The sequence below is a fragment of the Alexandromys fortis genome, unplaced genomic scaffold (assembly GCF_014885135.2).
Source record: "Alexandromys fortis isolate MF-2015 unplaced genomic scaffold, M_Fortis_MF-2015_v1.1 scaffold_131, whole genome shotgun sequence".
Lineage (NCBI taxonomy): Eukaryota > Metazoa > Chordata > Mammalia > Rodentia > Cricetidae > Alexandromys > Alexandromys fortis.
In genome coordinates, this window is record NW_026068023.1 from 3,316,095 (window position 1) to 3,340,663 (window position 24,569).

The following is a 24,569-nucleotide window of genomic DNA, read 5'->3' on the forward strand; positions in this document are numbered from 1 at the left end:
GCCTTACTAGTGCTGGGACTGTAAGAATTACCCAGTATTCCCAGCTTTGAGTATTTTCTGAAAGTTTGTTGACTAGTCATCATTACAATTCATTTGCAAACTATAACATCAAAAATTTTTCCAACTGTTTTATTGAAATGTATTTGAAAAGCATTAATAGTGATATGTATTATGTGCCTAAGTGACTGATTAATCTGCTAACGAAATCTTTTACTCCAGAAAGTCATCCTCAGAGGCATTTACACTGTCTATGTACACAGATACACACATACAGAGACAGAGAGACACACACACACAGAAAGAGAATATAAGCTAAAACTTAAAAAAAAAATAGAAATAATATCAACCATTCATTGCCAATTTTGAGCATGTGCTACTAATTGGAAACAGAAGTACAGTTAGTTTCTCTTCAGAAACCTACAGACATAGATGACCCCATATTAGTATATAGACTATGCAAAACAGAAGACAGTTTTCAGGACTATTTCCCAGTTATAGAACTATTTTATTTTATGTTAATTAGTATTGATACTTGAAAACAATTAGACAAATGTTTCATTTGTTTTTCCACTTCATTTGCATGCCTCAGGTAGACTCGGGCAATGATTTTGCTCTTATTTTATTTTTTTAATTATTTGCTTGAGACAGGGTCTCACTATGTAGTGCTGGCTCACCTGAAAATCTGTAGACCAGGTTGGCTTCTAATGATTAGACATCTGTCTGCCCCTGTCTCACAAGTGCTTGGACAAAAGTAGTGCATATGTTTTAAAAGAAGTTGTTTTTAAATGTTCTAAATTCTAAAAGAAAATGAAAACTGTTCCATTTACTGTTATTTTGTATTCACATTAGAATATACTTTGTTATTTAAAATGTGCTTCTAATCCCCTGGGATGGCTCAGCTGGTAAAAGATTGTGCCACCCAGCCTGATGATCCAAATTCCATATTGAGGACCCAGATGATGGAAAGAAAAAAAACTGATTTTTCCCTGTTGTTCTCTGGACTCCATGTGTGCCACGATACATGAGTTCTCCTCTAAGTAAATAAGTGTAAGCCTCTAAAATTATGTCTCCTTTATTATAAAGAATTGAAATTTTGACTAATTCAATTACACAGTGGTACAGGTACCAGGGAAATATAAATCAGAATACACTGAAGAGAGAAAGATTATTATGTCATTGTCCCTGTCTCCAGGAAAAGGAAGACTCTTGAAAAAAAAAAAGAGAAGCAAGAATAAATAAACAACAAGAATTAATGAAATGAGTTTTGGAGCTGCACAGGACAGGAGCCTCAGGGAGCTCTGGGGGAAGTCTTTGGAGGTAGACTAAAGATGGAAACACAGCTCATTCAGTTAAAGGAGGGTGTGTGGGAGGACAGGAGGAGAGAGTTTGGTAGTACAAGACAAAGGTCAGAGACATGTGTGTAAGCAACCCAGAGAATGGAAGAGCATGGCATACTTAAAACTATAGCTCCAGAATGGGTTCCAAGGAAGACTGAATGAAAATCATAAGAACCGCAAGGGCTAGCTTAAAAGCTCACATTTGCCCTGACTGTATTGTAAGCAGGCAGCAGCACAATTTGAGCCAGGGCAGTAGCCCTCTGATGGCAACAGACAGGATTTGATTATAGGGAAGTTAGAAGGGCATTCAGGAGAAATCACACCATGTCTGTTTCCTTCAGTTCCTTTTATAGTCACGTCACCGGGCTGCACTTTCATCTTTGGAGTGGACAGACACTAGAACTGGCAGTTTCCTAATTTTAAAGAATCCGTGGTTCCTCTTCTCTCTACCAATGGAAGCATATCAATTATATTTGGAGGGGAAAGTTTAAAAATAAAATATATAAATAATAGTCACCTTTATTAAGACCGTATGCTCTAACACACACAACACTGAGTGAGGTTTATGTGTAGTAATGATTCCTCATTCCTGGCAACACTCCTGTGGCCCTCACTTCAAGCCACACATCCTCAGGGCATGGGCTCTTTCGGAGATGGGGTAAAGCGATTGGCCCACTGAGCTGGGATAGTAAAGCATAGAGATATGAGTTGCACAGCTCAGAAGTCACATTCTGACATTCTAACCTAGAATGGAAGACACCATGAAATGAGCATTTGCTTTACAGAAGTCTATTGTACGTTAGACTTTCAGTGGTGACAAAAAAAAATCTACATTTTCATGCCAAAACCCAAGGAGCATCTTTCATCATAATCCAATTACAAAGTAAACAGATAGGGAGAAAGACATCAACAGAGTGAAAATACGGTTATATCTGTGTGAATTAAGGAAGTTTTTGAGAAAATAAGGAAGCAAGCATTATGAGTGTATGCCATTTCGTTGTAGAAATCCAGAAAATTAGAAAAACATACATTGTCGGGCTGGAGAGATGGCTCAAAGGTTAAGAGCACTGACTGCTCTTCCAGAGGTCGTGAGTTCAATTCCCAGCAACCACATGGTGGCTTACAGCCATTTATAATGAGACCTGGCGCCCCCTTCTGGCTTACAGGCACACGTGGAAGGAATGCTATTCACATAATATAATAAATAAATAAATATTAAAAAAAAGAAAAAAACATACATTGTCTATTAGTCAGGTAAATATATTCTACTTTAATATTTATCACAGATTATTACAAAGACATGCACTATTTTTGTCAATGGAAATAAACTCCATCTTCATGCGTTACTATGCCTTTGTTATCTACTACCTGTGGTAATTTCCTCTGATAGTTTGCTGTACACAGCAAAACCTATTAACTAATCGAGTTTTAAAATGCATAGGTTTTAAGTACCTCAATACATTCTTGAACAGCCACATCAAATAAAGTTAATAACTATCATCCTCAACTTACAATGAAAAAAAAAAAAACAGAAAAATGCTGGGAAACTACCTGATACAAAAAAAAACCAAAAAAACAAACAAACAAAAAAAAACAGAACAATAAAATGGCAAAAACACCTGTGCACAGCTGCCGTTCTTCAGTTCTTTAAGTGACGTTCAGTCTGGAAGCCATGAGTCATGACTGTTGCAAGTACAGAATGGGTTTTAACACCAAGTGTGTTTCATACAACCTACAAGAGGAAGCTGTTGTTTAAGGAGTTCTAGAGTTCTAATGATTTACCTCTCAACATTTTGGGTCAATCCTGAGACTCTCAATTGCCCCCTCCTTCTCCCTCTATTTTACCGTTTTTTTTTTATGGGGGACATTTATTATCAGCAAAGGGAAAATAATTGAGTCATAGTCTGCTTCATAAACAGATACTTATTTTATATTTTAGCATAATAAGACCCATGATTTAATTTTGCACTAAACAGGCATTGCTTAAATAACATATTTGAGAACTAGGTTACCATCCACAGAGGCTGAGTCAAACAGGTTATATATAAGGATAAATGTAAAAATTTAATCTATTTTTCTCCTTGATCTAATATCAAAAATATTATCCTATGAAGAATCTTGGTTAGCTCTATAAAAATATAAAAAAAAGTTATCTGGGCAGTGATAGCTCACATCTTTAATCCCAGCACTCAGGAGATGCAGGCAGATCTTTTGAGTTAAAGGCCAGGCTGGTCTACAAAGTGAATTTCAGGGCAACCAGGGCTACACAGAGAAATCCTGTCTCAAAAAAAACACAAATATATATATTAAAATGTCAGCTCTATCAGCAGATAGAGTAAACGCCTTCAGAATAAAGTACACTGCCACACACTTGAACATTTACAACTAAAGGGCCAGTGATATGGCTCTTGGAACAAAGGTGTTTTCATTCAATCCCAATAATCTGATTTCTTTGGGTCTTGATTGGCAAGACCCAAAAAGCACAGGGAAAGAATAGACTCCAGCAAGTCATCCTGTGACTTCCTACCTCCAGCTGTGGGCACACACACACACACACACACGAATGAGCACAACAACTAAGTTAATAACTATAATATAAAAACATAAATAGCAAGCAGAAAAAGTTTGAAACTACATCTTAACTCCTCTGTGAACATATCTTTGTTTGGTTTAAAATTGTTATCTTCAACATATTCTTGGTGGAAACTTTCCAAATATAGACTGCTATGCCTTTTTCTATGAAAAAAATAATCATGAAATATATTTCACTCCTTCTTTTCTTAATAGGTACAAAAATTACAGGGTGAAATGTGTTTACTCATATTAACCTCTTTTGTGTTTGTAAAGAATGCTGTTTTTCAGCATGAACAAAAAATAAAAATGATGACCCTGATCCACAGAATTGCTGGAAGTACTGTTCAAAATATGATTTACTTAAAACTACCTGAAATTTGCTCAGTAAGATCTCTTGTCTGGGCATTGCAAATGGCGTTAGTTAGACCACCCACAGTGTGTGCTGTACCATCAGTGAATGAACTCAAGCATAATGAACATTGGTTTAAGGAAAAGCAATGTCAAATTCTTTCAAGGCACACATATGGCTTCCTCTAAATCTACTTTCAAGCCAGCCAATCTGTAAATAAAAGAAAACATTGCTACCAACTACAGCTTATGTTCTAAAAGTTAGGTGTTCTATAAGTTAATTGTAAAGTTATATATAAAGAACAATAATTTAAAAAAATCATCTGAGTCAGGTTTCCTGGTGTGGGAGGTCCTTCTGTCTGTGTGTTGCTTTTCTTGGTTAATGAATAAAGAAACTGTTTGGCCTGTTGATAGGGAAAAACTTAGGTAGGTGGGGAAGACAGAACTGAATCCTGGGAGAAGGAAAGTATCAGAGAGACACCATGGATCTGCTGCCGGAGGTAGATGTGCTAAAACCTTGCTGGTAGGCCACGACCTTGTGGTGATAGACAGATTAATAGAAATGGATTAAATTAAGATGTAAGAGTTAGTCAATAAGAAGCTACAGCTAATGGGCCAAGCAGTGATTTAATTAATAGTTTCTGTGTGATTATTTTGGTTCTAGGCGGCCAGGAGGCAACACTTTCCATCATCAATTTTGGCTCCATCTGTGTACAATGAAGTCAGCACAAATATATTTGTAACTTCAGGTCTCTATATGTATATTGTTTATGTATGTTCATTACTCATAACTTTATTTTCCAGTATCTTTTGATTATATGAAATCAATTTTTTTATTTTTGTTATATGGGAATAACACAATTATAGAAGGAGCATGCTTTTTGAAATATAATTTTAGAATCTCTCTTCAAATAATGAAAGTATTAAATAACTCAGTAATTTCACTTTCAAAATATCTTCCTTCCAACATAATTGTTCATATGGAAAACAGCCCATAGAAGAATGTCTGTTGCTCTATTTACAATAAAAAAAATGGGACTAGCAATATTTCCAAAAGTGACAAAATGTTCATCACAATAACTCAATATAAGTAAATTCATAATTATTGTTAGTTTTAGGGTAGGTAGTGCAAATGTGTTGATATGACAGAGTTTCTTCATCTCTAAACTGTGTTCATATGAAAAAGGAAAATTGCAAAAATGTGGATATAATGAGTCCTCACTCCTCCTAAAGGAGGGAAGTGTATGTGCAAAAATCTGTCACTGTGTGAGTAGTTGAATGAAACGGGTTTTCTGAGCCTCACACTGGCAAGCAAATTATCAGGTTGCAGGAAAGTATGAAGAAATGTCTGGAATCCCCCAGGGTCTCTCACAACTTCAGAGCTTGTTTTATTTCACTAAAAAGGAACAGATACAACTTCTCTCCTGTCAGAGCCACATCCCTCACCCCTCTACACCCCCCCAACACCACCACACCCCTGCCAGTCTCCTTATCCCTTCCATTCTCTGATCCTATTGTTTTTGCTTGGCTCCTCCTTAGCCCGTGCCTCAGGTACCACTTCTGAACCATTTCCAAGTTTATCCTAACCCCAACCAGACCCAAATGCTGTCATGTAAGCTGTTCTTTATTCTTTGGCACACTAGCAATCCCCCCCTTGCTCTAGTTACATACTTTGGCCAAGTTTCTGCTCCGCAAAGAACCCAGTACTGGAGAGATAGCCTCCTAGATATTGGTCCACTTCCTCCTCTCAAAGCACAGCGCTTTGTTGTGCAGTCTGAGGACTCGGCAGTTATTGAATGCTATATATGTTGAGCAGCTATGAATTTTAAATTTGGATTGGCCAACAATGTGCCCATTGACTGGTAACTAATTCTTTACTTATAGGTCCCACAATACTCTATGCCATTCCAAAGCATGAATCTGGGTCTCAGTCTCCTCTCTCCCACTTGAAACTTTCCATCTTCCCATTCTATAGGTTATGATTTTAGGAGTAAGAAATTACTTCTAAGGGAAGACACTGGTAAGTCCCTGTGTGTGCATGTGTCTCTCTCTGTCTGTCTCTCTCTCACTCTCTCTCTCTCTCTCTCTCTCTCTCTCTCTCTCTCTCTCTCTCTCTCTCTCTCTTACACACACACACACACTTTTCTTTTGCCTCATTTCTTTTTTTTTTTTTTACTCTGGATCTAGGCGAGCAAACTCACTACAGTAATAGGCTATAACTCTGTCTTTCTTGTGCTCTACAAGAATCAAGCTCAGATCCCTTGGTAAAATTACACTATCACTGACATTTAAATTTTAAACTGCTAGGAATATGGAAATTTTTTAGGATGACAAATATATTATTTTTATAGTTAAGGACCGTAAGGTAAACATATAGACAGAGTAGATAATAATACTTATGCTCTGCTAGTCAGTTCTCTGCTACTATAATAAAATACTTGAGATCATTGACTTACAAAGAGAAAAGGTTTTGAATCTCAGTTCAGAAGGTTCCAGTTGGAATTCAATTGGCTCCACTATTTTTGATCTGTGTTGACACAGTACTCCATGACAGGAGTATGCCACAGAACAAACTGTCTACATCTTGAGCCAGGGAGAAGAAAAGAAAGCAAAGGGTGTTTGGGTAGAAAACTACTCCATATTAGTGCCTTCAGTAGTTAAAGGGCCTCATACTAGGCCTCTTTTTCCAAAATACCAGCACTTACCACTGCTGCCGTCCTGGGGACAAAGTCTTTCACACACAGTCCTTTGGAGGATATTCAATACCCAAAACGGAGCATATGGTTCACATAACTTGTTCAAACTTCATTCCAGAAACCAAAGGGAGGAGTCTGAAGTTGAAAGTTAAAGCACTTGCCTGGTATACATAGGGCCTGAGGTCTGATTCCCACCAGCACAAATAAGAAAACAAAGACACAAAAATTTTGAGTGACTCTTTCTCACTTCAACAGTCCATGTACGAATGTATTATGGTTAAAAAAAAAAGTGGGATAAAATCTGAGACAGGGCCATTAAAAATGAATCAAATCAAACAGTCAAACAATCAATCAATTATCATACCCAGTAGAACCTCAAGCATACTCTATGTCCATCCTGCCTTGGTTACACCAGGAGGCATGGTTACCCTACTAGTAATGTATTATCAATCTCAGTAACACTGAATGGTAACTAACCATTCACGACAAGGAGCTCTCACGAAGCACACTAGAGGTGTGTAACAACTACTACCCGGAGAGTGCTGGATGACTGCATTCCGAGAGGTCTGCTGTGCCTTCATGGTTTCCTTCTGCTCCCTCGGGCAACTGTTCTTTCAATATGGTTATGTTTTCTAGTATAGCTCAGAGAGCAATACTATACCCTTAATTCCAAGTTCTTTAGGAAGAGAAATTTGTTTCTCTTCCTGAGTAGGGGGTGATGCTACATACAAATCTCTGTGTATGTATTTTGTGCAAAGAAGAAAAAGGAAGCTAATTAGCTTACAGGTGTCAAACCCTTTGTAGGACTGAAGGATCAATAGATGAAGTTATGTGATATTGTAAAGGTTCATGTCCAATAAGAGACAAATAACACCTATCTTGAAACAAAAGGGCAAAGGCCAAGCACAGATAAGTACTGGGGAAGGAAAATGTCAAAACATAGTTTGGTTATTGCAATGATGATTTTCTATAAAGGCAGATGTTACATTTAAGTAGTTATAGTTTGAATGAGAGAGCCTAGAATCCTGAAATCTATTTACTCACAAGAAGAAAAAAAATCTGTTTCTATCTGGATAAAAATCTGTTTCTATCAGGTTTGGCATAAGTCAGTGGGACGGTGCTTGTACACACCGTGAAAAGCACTTGGTTTGATTCTCAGCACAGAAGAAAAGTCTCTTTATACTGATTTGTGAAGTGAGAGATCTTTGAGATTTATGTTCTCAAAATGTTGAACTGGAGCGGCAGTTAATGTCCTAAAACAAACTTAGATAACTTCTCCGTTGATATCATCACAATAAAGTAATTATAAACCTCTTTTAATTCAATTTCGCTCGGGTATTTACAAATTTTACATTATTGGTTGCCACTCCTTAAAACGGCATTGAAGTCCACTGAAAGTATTGCTGTGCTTACTAAGAGCAGGTATGCAAATAACCTTTGGGAAATCAATCTACCAAGTTGCAAATCCAGTTTATATCAAGAAAAAGGAACCGCCTCTTTATTTATACATAGAAACTCATATAAAATAATGGAATAAGCTTGCTAAGAAAGTGGTCACTTAGGGAAGGGAAAATCTTAAACAATCTGGAAAGTATGACTTTGTCCATCTAAGTGACTGATATGTGACTGGACAAATTAGAAGATCAGATGAAATAGTATGGTCGTAGGATGCTTGCCTTGTAACTGTCAAGAGCCTACGGCATTTCTATCTGAAAAGATTCTAAAACTTAATTACATCTTATAGTCTTACTTTGACCAAGAATTCACCACACTTTTTGGAGAGCCATAGATAATAGAGATGAGAAAGGAGAAACCAATGGCAGAAGTTAGACACTCAATTTCGGAACCATCTATTCTTCATGTGGTTTGATTTCATTATTTTTAAATACAATCAACCCTTAGAAGACAAGATACAGGTATGTTCATTAAGTTACTAACTCAACTTAAAGTCACATTAAATAATCCTTTAATTAGAACTGGTATGCACTGCCTGCAACTCTGATTTTCCCATCGATGCAATGGGTAATTGAGAACTGACTAGATAAATAAGAAGAATCATTAAAAGCTAATTTCATTCTTGGAACATACACTACAAAAATGGACAATGATAATAAGTTACCATAAAACCATGACTAAATATCACAGCATTTTTAAACTAGTTCTTTCTAAAATGTATACTACTCTAGTGAACAACAAAAAGTAAAAAAGGTGAGATTTGTCATTTACATAATTAGTTAAATGAAAATATTTATAACTCTAGAAATATGTAGCACTTTACATATAGTAAGAATACTTGAATAACTGTAGACTACAGCTTTGTATATAGCATGCAACAGCCTCTTCTTGAGCACAGAATGTATACATATATATGCATTCAAATTTCACTTTGTTCTCCATAGGGAAAGAAAAATTCTCCTCAAAAAGAAAGTAAATAAAAGTAGAAATGAACACAGTTTCATTCCTTTTAGTTCTCATTGAAAATAAAATGAGCTGTAATTTGAAAGCAATAATCAACAAACATCACCACTCCCAAGAAAATATTCTTGGTAGGTTTTGTTATTTCAGTGAATGATGTAATTCTTTGTGCGTCACAAAAGTCTTGTTCCCGCAGTGGCGTGGAGCTGTGTGACAACTTGACAAGGGAGAACAAAATTAACACTTTCAAGGGACTGATTCTATTTGTCCGTACAAAGGTATAGATGCACTCAGGCTCCCCTCTATATTCTTGGATTCAAATGGGCTGTGTCTACTTGCGTTATAGGGCTCTTTGATATTTGATGCTAAACAAATGGTCAGAACAGAAGAGGTATGTCTGGACTAGAAGGTGTGATGATCACAAAGCATTCAAAATGCTATCTTAAAATACTGCGATTTCACATGAAAACATGCTTGCAACTCAGCACTCAGTTTCAGTGAGATCTAAATTTAATAGCAGGAGAATTGGGGACATGAGAAGGGAGCAAAGATGAAGGAGAAAAGAAGCATTTCGGTCTCTTTTAATAAAACAATAAAGTGATAACTAAGTGAACTAAATCAAAAATATTTTGTGAACAATATATTAAAGTTTTAATCTATCACCTGTTACTGCTAAAATTTTCCAAAATGAATTTCTGTGGAAGGATTAATCTCATTATAATCAGAACCATGGATTATATAAAAGGAAAAATTTGTGGATGGGAAAAAAAGGGGGCAGAGCAGTAGATCTCAAGGTCACTGCATTATTGGAAGCAAGAGGTAAGAAATTGTTCTCTGAATAGCAGCTTCAATAAAAATAGTGCTTAAGACTACTGAGAAGCCTCTTGTTGACTGCTTCCTTCACAAGTCAATGATATACATACATTCACATGTGAATGTCTATCACAAAAAAAGTGAGCTCAAATATCCTAAAATGTCAGAAAAGTTGGGAATTAGCAATGCAAAATAGCTCGGGTTTCTATAGCTTAAAATGACATGAAAATTTTGGTGTGTTCTATTCCCTATATCATATGAGCACCATTAGGGTTAGAAGAACACGTTCTGTTACACGAGCATTTTAGTGCCAGTTGGCTTATGCCTAATTCCAGAACTACACATGCAGTTAAGAGTGAGGCAGATTGCTATTCCACCAGGTTTCCCATGGTCTAAAATCTTTCTCGTTCTCCTGACTGAATGAGAAGAACCACCACCAGCACCACCACCACCACCCCCACACACATCTCATTTTGTTTTGATTGTCCTAATTGGTCCTGGAAGAATAAGAGCAACACATTCTCATGAATTTATAGAGGGAGAAAGTTAGTAATTGGGATACACACTGAAACCTTTCTAGCAATACAATTCATATGAAGTTTGCCCAGAATGAAAATATAATAAACACATTATTGGAAAATGATTCTGTCAGTTCAAATGTTTTTACCTCAATTCAAGAAACAGTGTCTGAACTGAAGGAAATCTCAAGGAACAGATTCTATGTCCCCCATTTTAACCTTACATATAAGAAAGCTGACACCCCAAAATGTTTTTTGTCATGTTTGAGTGCCCGAATGGAGATCTAGGTTTTGAGCCAGGCCTAGAAAAGCAATCTGTTGCAAGCAGTACTCCATTACGTTGTAAATTGCTATTTGATTAAATAAATCACATAAACAACAGCATATAGTGCTTATAAAGGAGTGTGTGGTTGTAAAATTGATACATTTTAATAATTTCGTGTGAATGTTCTGAAAGGAGGTGATTTCAATGGCTGCCCCCCCCCAAGACCTGATGAAATAAACTGGTAAACGTGGTACCCCATCGAGAACAGCTTTTTGTGTCCTTAATTCTTACAATGAGCCTTGTATCCTGAGAAATGAAAAAAAAATCCCAGGGAGGGTTGTGCTCAGCTGACTGGAGAGAAGAAACAGTTAACTGCCATGCCACACCTCCTTGCAAACAACCAGGGAAAGCTTTCCTTAAAGCAGTACAAAATGTCACCACAGGCTGACGCTCTTTCTGCAAGAATAATGAGATTTTGGCTACCTAGGATGCTGAGCACACACTTCAATGCCTTTATCATATTCAAATTTTGTTGGTGGAAGTCTTGCCTCCCTCTACCTTCAAAACAGATTGTACAAGAGGCCTAAACCATATGGGTGACAACTGCGGTAGCCACAAGTCAAAAGACCTGGAGGAGCAGCGTCTGTCCCCTGGCACCTGACACATACTGTTATAACAGCTCCAGAAATGAGGTGGCCAGGAATATGAGTCCCAAGGATGAAGCTAGGCAGTACCTCACTCCCAAGACTTCTCTCTGCAGAGGACACTGAAGGAGGCGCTCTTCCAGTCCAGGACTCACTTAGGGGAGACCCTGTGCCTTCGAACCATAATCTCTCCATTGAAAGCACACAGACATTCCATGGAGAAGTTTGCAAAATGTCAGCGCTATCATTCTGGGGGAAAAAGAATTTAAGGGTTTGTGGCTTGCGATCCTGGATCAGCAGGCGCGCTCCTGCGGGAAAGCGCACAGCTGGTGACTTGGACTGGAGCCTGCGGTGCAGAAAGAAAGGCCATCAGGTCTGAAAGCGGAACCTCTCCCCTCTTGGCAGTTCCGAGTGAAGAAAAACCTGTTTTTCGACGGGACCAACTGAAAATAAATTCCAGCGCGACCGCATGAAAGGTTAACGGCTGAGTGTTGCAGTCCGGGGGTGGGAGTGTAAGTGGCAGTCTCGGAACCTGGAGTGAGGGGTTTAAAGCCAAGAGCGGAGATAGGCGTGTGGATGGTCACATTTCACAAACTGGCCCCCAAGCTCCCTACTTGACTCTATCCTGGGTTCCAAGGTGCCCTCCCCCCATCCTACACTGGGATAGCCCCCAAAAGTGAGACTACATTGTGCAAGATAAGAGAGGCCAGGCGCTCATCTGCTGAATGTTTTCACTCTGCCCTACCTGTCTTAAATCTGGGGCTACTCAGGTTTTGGGGTCCCCGCCCCAGAGCCTGAGATTGGTCACTGAGGTCTTTCCCAGCCTCAGAATCAGTAAGTTCATTACCTCACCCTGAAATGCAACTTTGATATAGAGATATGGAGAAGGCAGCCCACACACACTCTCCCCCCCCCCCCCCCCCGCCTCCGCCCCCAGCAGCGGCTCCGAAATCCCCGAGGATCTCAGGCTCCTGTGGCCTCCTTACTTTCCCTTCCTTCCTGGGGAAGATTCCTAGCCTTTGAAGCCTCTTCAGTGGCTTCAGCTCGCCAACACTGAAGTGGTGTACAAGAATAAAAGATGCAAAGATGCGGAAAGAAAGTGAGTCCTGTTTTTCCTCCTCTTTGATTTAATATTAGAGAGACAGAGAGGAGAGAGAGAGAGAGAGAGAGAGAGAGAGAGAGAGAGAGAGAGAGAGAGAGAGAGAGAGAGAGAGAGAAGAGCAGGCAGAAGGCAAAATAACAGGGAGTAGTAGTTTAACCCCTAGCTAGCCCCTAAATGGTGGAAAATCAAAACTTCAAACGGTTAGATCTAGGGCTCCACAGGGAAAAGTACCTGCCGCTTGGACTAGGGACTAGGGGAGCAATTGAGAGGGCAGGACTCTGGCGTGTCAGCCTGCAGGCCAGCTGGTGGACGCCAGGGCTAGGGATGTCCCCTAGGGTGAGAAAAGGGATTCCCCGCAAGATATTCTGGTTGGTGGGAATTTTGTTGTCTCCCTTCGAGGACTCAGTGGTGAGAACTGAGGCGCTATCGCTGGGTGTGGAAATCAAGAAATCCCTCATACAGGGCTCACAAACCCGGCTGCTCACACAGTCCACATTGCGTGACTCGGCTGCCATCAACCCTACACTCACCACCAACCAGACAATGCAGCTGCTGTTTCAGTGTTAATTTTCCCTTCCTTTCCTAGACAGTCAAAGTCCTCCCTTGGCCCTACCTTCCCTCTCAGGTCTTCCATTGTGATCAAGAGGAAGTTACTAGGGGATTTATCATGACGAAGTACAGGCAGTTATTTCAGCTCAAGCCAAGCAAAAGGAAACTGCCCTGGGTTCAGTGACGTGGACTTTGACACCCAGAGACTGGAGGGACTTTGCGGGGAGGAGAGTACAGCAAATCCTGGGGGCTCCTCAGCCTCAAGCTAAGCCTCATCCAAAGTTCCTGGAGATTTTTCTCAGTGCTAGCTCTCTCTGTCCAAACTTGAACAGACCAGTCAAGCCGAAAACGTGTGACACAAGTGACTGTTTCCAGGGACAGGTCCGTGTCCCCGCGCGCCTTATGGCTCCCTTACTTTCTCAACCACGCGCTAGGACGCACAGTCCCCAGGTCACCCAGGGAACCGCCCCCGGGCCACAGCAACCGGGACGGTCGGGCTGCTTGGTCAGAGGCCATTGCTTACCTGGTCTGAGGACCGCGGCAGAGATCAAGAGGCAGAAAACCAGACGGCAAGAAGGGGACACCTTAGGTGCCATATTCCTCCTCCTCCTCGAGGGCCACCCACAAAGTCCACGCCGCAGAAGGGGACGTCGTCCCCGGGCCCACGGGGCCCGCTCGCTCGTGGGTCCCGACTCAAAGGGACGGCGGCGTTTTTCCAGACACACGGTCCCTGGGGGATCGTGGCGCTGCGCCGTCGGGTCTAAGCCACACGCAACTTTCCTCCACGCGCAACCCGCAACTCCTTCCTCCCCCTCCACGCCCTCTCTCAGTGTCTTTGGCTGCTCCTTCCAGGACAGGGGACCCTCGTATTCCAGGAGACGACGCTTCAGTAGTCAGTCAAGGTGGACGCGGTGCTTTTTGGCTGCTATCTTCTGCTACTTTTTCTTCTTGCCAAGGAGAGGATAAGAAGAGTAATGAGGGTCGGGACCGTCCACGGGTCACGGGGACCTCGGAGGGGTCGGCAGGGCAGCGCCTTGGGCTCGCACCGTGGGTCTCCTCAGGTGGCAGCCGCGGCAGTGCCTGGAGCGGCGGCAGCTGGAGCAGTGGCGGCGGCCGCGGGCTCGGGCTGCTCTGAGTGGAGGACGGGAAGGCGTGTGTAAGCTGCTTGTCTCCTCCTCCTCCTCCTCCCGCTCCTCCCTCCCGCCCTGCTTCCCCGGCGGCGGCAAGGAGCAGGTGGTTGGAGCGCGGAGCCGCAGCCTAGAGGCGCTGCAGGACCGAGTCGGAAACTGAGCAGAGCTGGCGGTGCCGGGTGGGAGGAGAGCATGACGCCCCTGCCCCCCCCCCCAACTCCCGCGCTCGGGTGGGCGGGGCTGGCCTTGACTCCGCCTCCCAAGGGCTCACCCGCCAATAGGGAGCGGGCTTGCGAACCCCGGCAGAGCCGTCTGGATTCGCCGTGGACTGGCTCTTGCCATGGGGTTCTCAGCGCCCCCAAGACCCAATCTGCGACCATCTGCTGTCCGCCCCGCCTAGTCACATAGCTATCTTCTTGCATCCGGAAGCCCAGCTCTCTGGCTTCACTCCTAGAGATTTTTCTCCTCGGTGAGGATACCGCCTTCAGCTTCTGTGGAGTTGTTGGGGCAGCTCCGCTGGGGTGAGGAGAGCAAATTTGGTCCTCTTGGACCAGGACTAAGGAGGTGGAAAAGATGGAAACAGCCACTTCCTTACTTCTCTAATTCGCCTTTCTTCTCTATCCCTAGTCCCAGCCAGCGCACACATCCTCAAAGCAGATCATTTAGACAAGTAACCAGTACCAAAAAGTCAGAAGATACTTCTGCTCCCCCCATTTCCCTCCCAGTGAGAATTAGGACTCTATACCATACTATACTTCGCCACAAGGATTTCCATAATGTCCCTTTTAAAAAGGTGTCATGTTTATTTTTAATTAGGCGGCGATTTTAAGTTACAAAACAAAACCCAGTTACTCGGGTTAAAAGCCAACTCCTCCTGGTCCGTTCCAGAAAGCCAGGCACCCAGCAGATGGGCAGGCTTCTGGGGCAATTTCTAATGCTTGAACCACCTCCCAGGCTTCGCATCAGGAAACCGTGCCGCTTTCAGTTCAGGCAGAAAGCATGAAAGAATATTTTCCTCTAAAACACCGGGGTGGAGCTGTTGGGGCCCTAAGTGGCTCTAACTCAGGAATGCGGGATTACAACTCTTATGCCGGTAGCATAATAAAATCCTGGTCCCTGAACCAGCTCGCGAGGGCATTAAATAGTCTTTCGTGCATCACCGGGTCATTCCCTGTGAGAAGCCACACTCAGGCAGAGAATGCTAACTAGTCACACAGAGCTCCGTCTTCAAAAGGCTGGGAAGCACCAGCTACCTGCGGGTGGAGATGGGGGTGTCCCAGTACGCAGGCAAAAGCTTCGTGCACACACACACACACACACACACACACACACACACACACCCTCGAGCACGCAAGCGCGCACACAGTCATCTTCGAATTCCTTTCCAATCGTGCTTGAAATTATTAAACTCCATCTTCGAGTGTGATTTTTTTTCCTCCCAGAATCTCTCCGTCTAGTTCTCCCCGCGTTTACAGCATTCGAGGTTGGATCTCTTATATTTTTTCTCTGAAAATAAGTAATTTTTCCCACGCGGTTTTAAAATTTCCATTTCATTTGCATCTTATGAATCAACAGGAAGGCTAAATGCTAGGAGGCAAATGCCCCTTAACTCTGTATTCCATGCACAGAGCTAAACGGCTGGCATGCTCTTGGGAATCCTGCTAGATTCCCTTGGGGCATTTTTCTTCTAACTGCAGCCAGCCTTCAGTTGGATGTTTTAGTACAAATCATCCTGTATTTCTCCTGGATCTTAAGACAGACTATTTTGAGGCGAAACAGCACAGTATACAGTTGTACAAATGACAAAAGGCAGAAAGTCTGATCTGAAAAAAAAAAAAAGAAAGGAAGTCTGATCTGGTTCTAATGTTCATAGTCAAGTCAACCTCTCAAAACCTCACTTGCAAAGGGGATAGCCATTGTTCCCGGCTGACTGGATTGGTTATTGTGATCAAATGAGCTCACACAGGACACTGGCCAGACACAGTAGAAGGTGATGGACTTTAGGGAATAGAGAGAGCCTAGGGAGAGCCCCGATTTTCACTGAGTGGGTGACCTTGATCAAAAATCAGCCTCTCACAAATTAAATTGTGGTGAAACATTAGCAAGTCACATTTAAAGAGACATCAAAATGTATCAATTGCAGATATTAAATATGCACACAATTCCTGAAACAGCTGACTATATATGCATGCATGTAATATGCACAGCAGACTTATGCACATATGTATATATATATGTCTCTCTATATATAAACTTATAGTCAGTTGTCTTCAGAATGTCATTTAATGAGGAATATGTTCTGCTGTAGGAAAACGTCTTAGTAAACTGCTTGAAATAATAATTTAAATGGCCAAAGTTCATAAATAACTGGGATCACAAAAAGTAATAATGGCATTGTTCTGTATTAAATAAATTAATAAAATATCAAGATAGGAATGTAGCAGAAGGCTGTGGTATGAGAATAAGAACAGAGGAAGAGACAAGATCCGACTATATTAGCTGGAATTAGGAGATGATCAGAGGCCCACCAAATTATCTCAGCTAATTAGCAACTTTTGCTGAGTGCTCATGTTAGAAAATCCCAAGCAATGTTTGTGGAATCAGTAAATATTATTCACCCTCAAAAAAAAAACTCTGTCAGTATTATACTTACTAGAAACTGAAGGCAGAACAAGAAATAGCTTCCTCAAAGCTTCACAATGATTTAAAGCAACAAGTAAGCTAGAATTCTAGAAATGATAAGCTTCTGATTCTAGTTTTGAACCGTTACCCATCTAGCTTACTGGACTTGTGTTATAGTAACTTTATACATTTGGGAATATGGGGTCTCCACTTAGACATAAAGTTCTCCATCTTCTCAAACTTTTAATAACAGCTCTACAGTCAAGCATGCTTTTCCTTGAGGGCATTAATTAGGCAGCAAACACTACCTGGTTGTGCTGTGGAGTCCTGCATGAGAAGTGAGGGTGGGAAATGACATTCATTCATGAATAACAGCAAAGAGTCAGAAGTGAATAAGGGATTGTGGATTCCAAAGCAATGCAGCAGGGAGGTGTTCTAGCTTCTTTTATTCTTTGGTGGTAAAATGCCAGCCACAGAATAGTAAGGAAGGGTTCCACTAAAACTTAGAGGTTACAGTCCCTGATTGCCCAAAAGTCAAAACAGTACTTCAGAGCAGACAGTTATATCACATTTGTAGTCAAGAATAGAGAAAAAAATCACATTCATGCTTATTGCTCATCTGGATTTCTCTTTTCTTATATAATTCAGAAACGTTGCCTGAGGAATAGTGTTGCCCACAGTAATCAGGGTCTTCCTTCATCAATTAACAATAATGACAGTACCTGGGTAGTCATTCCCACAGGGAAGATTAATATTGACAATCCCAAACCTAATCAAGACAATCACAACCTAATCTAGAGAATCCCAACCTAATCTAGACATCCTAAACCTTGTCTAGATAATCCCAACCTTATCCAGAGAATCCCTCATCCCTCCTCAGGATTCTGCTCAGATTATTTTAGGTTGTATTTAGTTGATAATTAAAATTAGTACCATCATAAGAGAGAATTTGTCTTTCAGAATCTAGTAAACAGGGGCTGAGAATCTCCTTTCCTCATTATTAAGAGGGAAGTTATTAGCCACATCGACATCATGGACACGTTTGTGAACATCAAGAATATATAACATCCCAATGATATTTCTCAGTTTGGTCTTGGTTCAGAGAGTTGGTATTCCTTACTGCAAGAGGTAAAATGAAAAAAAAAATGCTTAACCGGGATGGAGACATTTCATGTTACCCAAAACATAAGAAAAACTTCACATCATAGAGCCCAAAATAATTTATCATCAACCAAGGTTGTATATTCAAAGAAGTGATCTGATATGAAAGATGTTTCTTATTTAGTGTCTACTGAGATCAGAACTCAACGCCCTGCTTCCAAAGCTCAGGCCATGATCTTATTTCTTTATAAAACAAACCCCATTATTCTGTGCCAAAACCCTCTGGTAAGTATGTATGCATTAAACAAGTAGAGGAGACCCACCCCCGTCCCCACTGACTAATCAAAATTGTTTCTTACTACAGATAAAATTTCACCAAAGAATGTCTGGAAACTGGAGAAATGTATTCTGTACTCTAGTATATCAGAGTGGTTTGGATATCTCTCTATATTTGCCAAAGATGTATGTTGCCCAAAAGGAGGCAACAAATTTAATGTACATCCTCATAAGCCCTATTTGGGAAAGTGTATGTCTAGGTGTGGGATGGCTAATTTTTATGTCAAGCTAAAATCATCTGAGAGAAAGAACCCCAACTGCGAAAATGATTCTAAGACATCAGGCTATACACAGACATGTAGGACATTTTTTAAAAATTAATAACTGATGTAGGATGACCTGGTCCATTGTGGATGGCACCAACACTGGACTGGTAGCCTGTTGTCGGGGTTTCTGTCCTGCCCTGTTCCCCGCAGTCGTTAAGTCCCAAAGAAATCACATAATTCGTAACACTAATGATTCAGTATATACATTATCATTCCAAAACACAGGGAAGGAAGCATGAGGAAATATGGGACCAAAGTAAGACCAAAAACCAGCGGGGCAAATTCCAAATTCTGCATCTTTATGTTTGATGTCAAAATACTCCACATCTCCAATTCCATTGAGCTTTTTTGACTGCAACACACTTCTTACTCTTGGGCTGGATTCACTCATATTAGCAACTCTCACCAGCAGCTATCCCATGACTCCGGCACCTATAACATCTTGGGTTCTCCAAGCAATCCAGGCTGCAACTTCTCAGCTTCACACAATGGCCTTTTTACCAGGCCTCGGAGACTGTCTTAGGCTGGGAGAAAACTTCTATAACCCATTTCTTCTATCCTTAACTCTAAAGCCAGAACCGTGTGGCCAAAGCTGCCAAATTCTGCTGCTTAATGGGGCTGGAACATAGGCCCTTTGTTTAATTAAATCTTCACCAGCCTTTTGTTTTTCTTTAGGGCCTAAGCTTGATTGTCCTTGAACTTGATATTTACACCAGGCTGGCCTGAAACTCAAAGATCCACTAGCCTCTGTTTTCCTAGTGCTGAGAGTAAAGTTGTGTCCCACCACATGCGGCCCTAAATTTATTTTAGTTCCTTTCCACAGGTTGGAAACTTAGCTGGGTATGATTTTTCCCTAAGGTTACCACTCCCTTTATTCCATTTCTTCCTCTGTTTCTCTTCTTGAATATAGGATTTAGAGCCATTCCACTTCCTGGTGCTCTTTTCCTCCTCAGAATGTACTCTTTGTAATTTACTATACTCAGCATGGAGGGGAGCATGGCAGCCTGCAGGCAGAGGTGGTGCTGGAGCTGAGAGTGCTACATCTTAGCAATAGGCAATAGGAAGTTCACTGAATATCACACTGACAGAAGTGCAAATGAAAACTGTGCTTTTGTTTCCTGCCCACCCAAACCTGAATGACCACACAAAAACTATATTAACTACAACACTCTTGGCCAATGGCTTAGGCATATTCTTAGCTAGCTCTTGCGTCTTAAATTAACCCAGCTTTAGAGAAAGAGCCCTCAAAGCCTGACTCCACACAGACATGCTTCCTCCAATAAGGCCACACTTGCTATTAGTGCCACTCCCTTTTGGGGACATTTTCTTTCAAACCACCACAGTGACTATCTTAAATGCTTATAAAACATTGATGGCAAAGACTGATATAGAAGAATAAGTAGGATTTGTATTAAGCCTTCAGATTTATAAGAATTCCAAGGATCTCAAAGGCAGTATGAATACAGGATAAAACTCCTTTATTTTTGGATCTTAAGTTTTCTTTTTAGGTAACTTATTTCTCAAATTTTTTTCAGATATGTATTGAAATTACAAATATCTATATTCCTAAGGCATATTCCAATGGACTTAATTGTCTCATTTTTAATTTTAAATTTTAATTTTAAAAGTAACATTATTCATCAATTAATTAAGATACAGCTGCTCATGCCCTCAGTAGCTAGTAAATATACCATAGGAGCTCAGGAAGGCAAAAGATTTCAAAATCTTTGGTAAATATTCAGCTCTTATTTCAGGTTGCAGTGTGTTCTCTGTTGAGTACAAAAAAACATGCATAGCTATTTCAGGGCAACTACAAATCCACTTAGTCATCTTGCTTCTTGCTTTAGACGTGAGAAATGGAGAAAGAACCCAGCAAAGCTATTGGGCCAAGGAACTTACACCTATAAAACTGATGTCAGAAACTCTCAGTGTGTTAAACACTTATAACTCATTAGTGTTTTGAGTAAGTGCATAGAACTGAATCAAAACTCTAACACAATGTAAGAGTTTCTGCTCAAAAGTCACTAGGTGGTTTAGACTTTCCACTGAGATCAACAGCTCTCTTAGAGTTGAAAATTCAGAAAGTGACTCACTCTGTGTGTCAAAGTATAGAACCTGATGAGAAATTTCAACTCGATTCCAGAAGCTCACAGGAGTCATCTCTATTTCATTGTTATACACTAAGTTTTCCTTCGTTATATACAATCACGTATTTAAATAATACCAGTTACAAAAATAATAGCTCTGGTACATTGTAATAATCTATATTTCAATGTTAAAAACAAACAAATCACTGTAGAGATCATGATCCTATCCAAAGGCACATCAAGTACCAGTCTTGGCAATCCATTCTGTTTTTCCTTTGATAAGCAATATATTTGGATTTACATGAGAGTATTAAAAGTCACTTACTGGATAAACTTATAATTCCTGAACAGGAAAGACTTTTTAAGTATCAAAACCAGACTGTCAACGCTGAATCAAGACTTATTGATCACATAATTCAGGTAAACATATTGAAATTTTAATGTTGTTCAGGGATATTCAAGAAATTCAACAATCTTCAACTTCAAATTATATTTTAAGTAAATAAATTTAAACAATAAATTTATATTTAAATAAATATAAATTTAAGTAGACATTTAAATTTATATAATAAATTGATGGAGGTGGGTCTTGTATCTATCTATTGCTTTCATTGGTTAATTAATAAAGAAACTGCGTGGCCTTTAATAGGACAGAAAATTACGTAGGCGGAGTAGACAGAACAGAATTCGGGGAGAAAGAAGCCAAGTCAGGCAGTCGCCATGATTCTCTGACCCCAGACGGATGTAGGCTAAAATCCTTCCTGGTAAGACACCATCTCATGGTGTTACACAGATTATTAGAAATGGGTTAGATCGATATGTAAGAGCTAGCCAATAGGAGACTGAAACTAATGGGCCAGGAAGTGTTTAAAAAATTACAATTTCTATATAATTATTTCGGGCATAAGCTAGCCATCAAGGAGCTGGGGCGGCCGGAACACAGCCCCGCCGTTCCTACTACAACAACAATAAATAAACAGGCCTTTTCCTTCTTATATATCTGAACTCCAGTTTCACATTCTCCCCATTGTTATAGCCACTTATATCAGAGTGTTTCCTTCATTGTTCCTATTTAGAGCAGCTGTACACTCATCCCAGGGCCTTTGCAAATGATATCTCTACAACTTGGAAATCTTTCCCCCATCCGTTGATATAGATCATTACATTGCCACCTTTGAGGCCTTTGCTTATATTTTGCCTTCTTAGTTAAGCTTTCCAAGAACAACAATAAAAACTCTCAACTGAATGCCAGGTCCTAGATACTGATGCCCTGTATTTCCTGCTTCATGTTTCCCCATAGTCTCTATTATCATAAAGTATATTAAACACATATTTTGATGGTTATTGTCTGTCTTGCTAGGGCAGTGAAAGCTCAGGGAAGGCAGGGGCTTGTTTCTGTTCCATGTTCTGTCTGAAACAGATAACATAGAGAATGCAAATGATACCATTTGATTAATGAATTCAATAATATGTGAATGAACAAAGAAATCATTGTGCAAGGTACTTAGTAATCAGATGAAGGTGGGGTTCTTTTGACTGGACTTCAGTATGTAGCCTAAAGGCTCACTTTACTTTGGAGACACTCTAGGGCAGTGGTTCTCAACCTTCCTAATGTTGTGAACCTTTAAAGCAGTTGCTCATGTTGTGATGACCTCCAACCATAATATTATTTTTGTTGTTACTTCATAAATGTAATTTTGCTACTGTTATAAATTGTAATGTAAATGTTTTCAACTGTAGGGATTTGTGAAGGGGTCATGATCCACAGGTTGAGCATCACTGCTCTAAAGCTTTCTAGAATAGCTCTTAGAAATAGCTCTTAGAACAGATGAGGTAATTCAGGTCTCAAGAGTCAAAGATTCAACAAAAATTCCAAAGCTTTGGGTATCTTTCTTGTTTAGATGCAAGGAAAAAAAAAAGAAAAACTTTCACTTAGATAAACTATATAAGATTTCTAAAACTTTTAAGTTAAAATTTGAAGGGTAATAAAAAAATCAGGACGTATATGAGACAGCATTAGTCAATTTTAAATATAGCACATTTATCCGAACCCTTTGCAGAGCAAACATTCTGCATAACGTTCTGTACTGCATTTCACTAAGGCAAGATTATAGATTCGGTACCAATATTGCAAGGTCTACAGACTTAGTACAGCATTAAAGATTTTAAGCCTGGTGTTCTTTATATTCTGTTCTTTATGGAGTAAATTTGGCACAGTTATAATTCTGAGCAATGGATTCCACAAACATAGACAACTCATAACCTATTTGGCTCACAGCACTGTAGGACAAATATTTAATTTAACTTATTGTCCAGCATTATAAGATTTCTTACAGGTGCTTAATATGTTTACTTTTCTTTATAAGGGCAGGAAATTCACCTAATGGTTGTACCTCAAGGTGGGAAGCTTGTGAGAAAAAGCAGTGCATATTAAAATATCTGCTCAGACAAAGATGTAAAAACCTTAACATGTTTACAATGGCATGCGCAAAATTAGCCTTTTAGTCTAGCTAACTAACAGGAGGTAGAGGAGAGGAACTTGGACCAATGATTATGGATTTATTTTTTATAACTAGTTAATAAATATCTCCGGGCCTAAGAATGATTTCTCTTGTCACAGAGAATGGTATCTGGTGTCATTTATTTTTCTAATGCTGTGATAAACACGGACCAAAAGCCACTTGGGGAGGAAAGTTTTTTGTTTGTTTGTGTTTGTTTGCTTGAAGGTTTCAATCCATCATTAACGGATGCCAAGGTAGGAACTCCAGGAACTTGAAGCACTGATTATGGGGGAATGATACTTCCTGGCCTCCTTCCTCTGAATTGCTTGGCTATCTTTCTTACACAGCCTTGGTCCACATCCCAGTGAAGGTACTGCGCAGAGTGCGCTCAGCAATTTTACATCAATTAGAAATCAAAGAAATATCCCATAGACACTCCCATAAGATATTCTGATAGAGGCAATTTTCATTTGAGATCCTTTCTTTCCAGAAATGTCTAGGTTTGTGTTGTGTTGACCAAACTATGACAGCACCCAAATAATAAAGTAAACAGTTTTGTCCAAGAATTAACATAGCAGTTAGAAAATCTCCAAAGAATATACTTCTCAAACTTTTGAGACTCCACATTTCAAAGTTGTGTGTGTGTGTGTGTGTGTGTTCCAGTTATTTTTTAAGATTTTAAAGGTTGAAGTCAATATTGAGTTCAGGATTAAGTGAACATTCATCTCATCAATTCTCCCAATAAAGGCAAACAGTTAGCCAGGGGCAGCGTGAGAAGTGAGTGTAGAGGGGATCTCACCACAGAGCATGACAAGAAGATAGATTGGAGTAACTCAGATCTTTCCCCCACACTCAGAACTGAGTTGCATGTTTTTATTTCTTCCAGACTACCTTCTGTAGCTTATGGAATATTCATAGAAGGAATGAAAACTTGCAGCATTTTTTTCCTCCATGGAGGCAGCTCTTTCCATCCATACCAATTCAAGCTATGAAATTTCAAATTATTTTTTCTTCTGCTGATTTACCCTTTCAGCTCAAAACAATTAATTTACCTTCTGCCTTCATTTCCTTCTAACTTAATGTCATGTTTCTGTATGTTCTATGAAGGTAGGATGTTGAAATAAATGAGAAGTTATGACAACTTATGCATGAAGGAATGAAGAATAAGTGAGTGGCCATCTGTGTGCCAACCATGAAAATTAAGGTGCATCAAATTTCTTTTCTGTTTAAATTTCAGGCCTAATATATCTTTCTATCCAGCAAGC

General features: G+C 40.1%; 1 protein-coding gene across 5 annotated transcripts in view; it reads right to left on the reverse strand.

The window, feature by feature from the left end:
* The window catches only part of Alcam (activated leukocyte cell adhesion molecule), a 175,727-nt gene extending 161,239 nt beyond the window's left edge, over positions 1-14,488 (reverse strand). Inside the window, exon 1 of one of the 5 annotated variants that reach the window (XM_050163452.1) lies at positions 13,785-14,488. In XM_050163452.1, coding sequence (XP_050019409.1) covers positions 13,785-13,857 — 73 coding nt within the window. In that variant the 5' untranslated portion in view covers positions 13,858-14,488. The remainder of the gene's footprint in view (positions 1-13,784) is intronic. The other 4 variants (XM_050163454.1, XM_050163451.1, XM_050163456.1 and 1 more) reach the window with 4 other exon arrangements.
* Between the last annotated feature and the right edge of the window lie 10,081 nt (positions 14,489-24,569).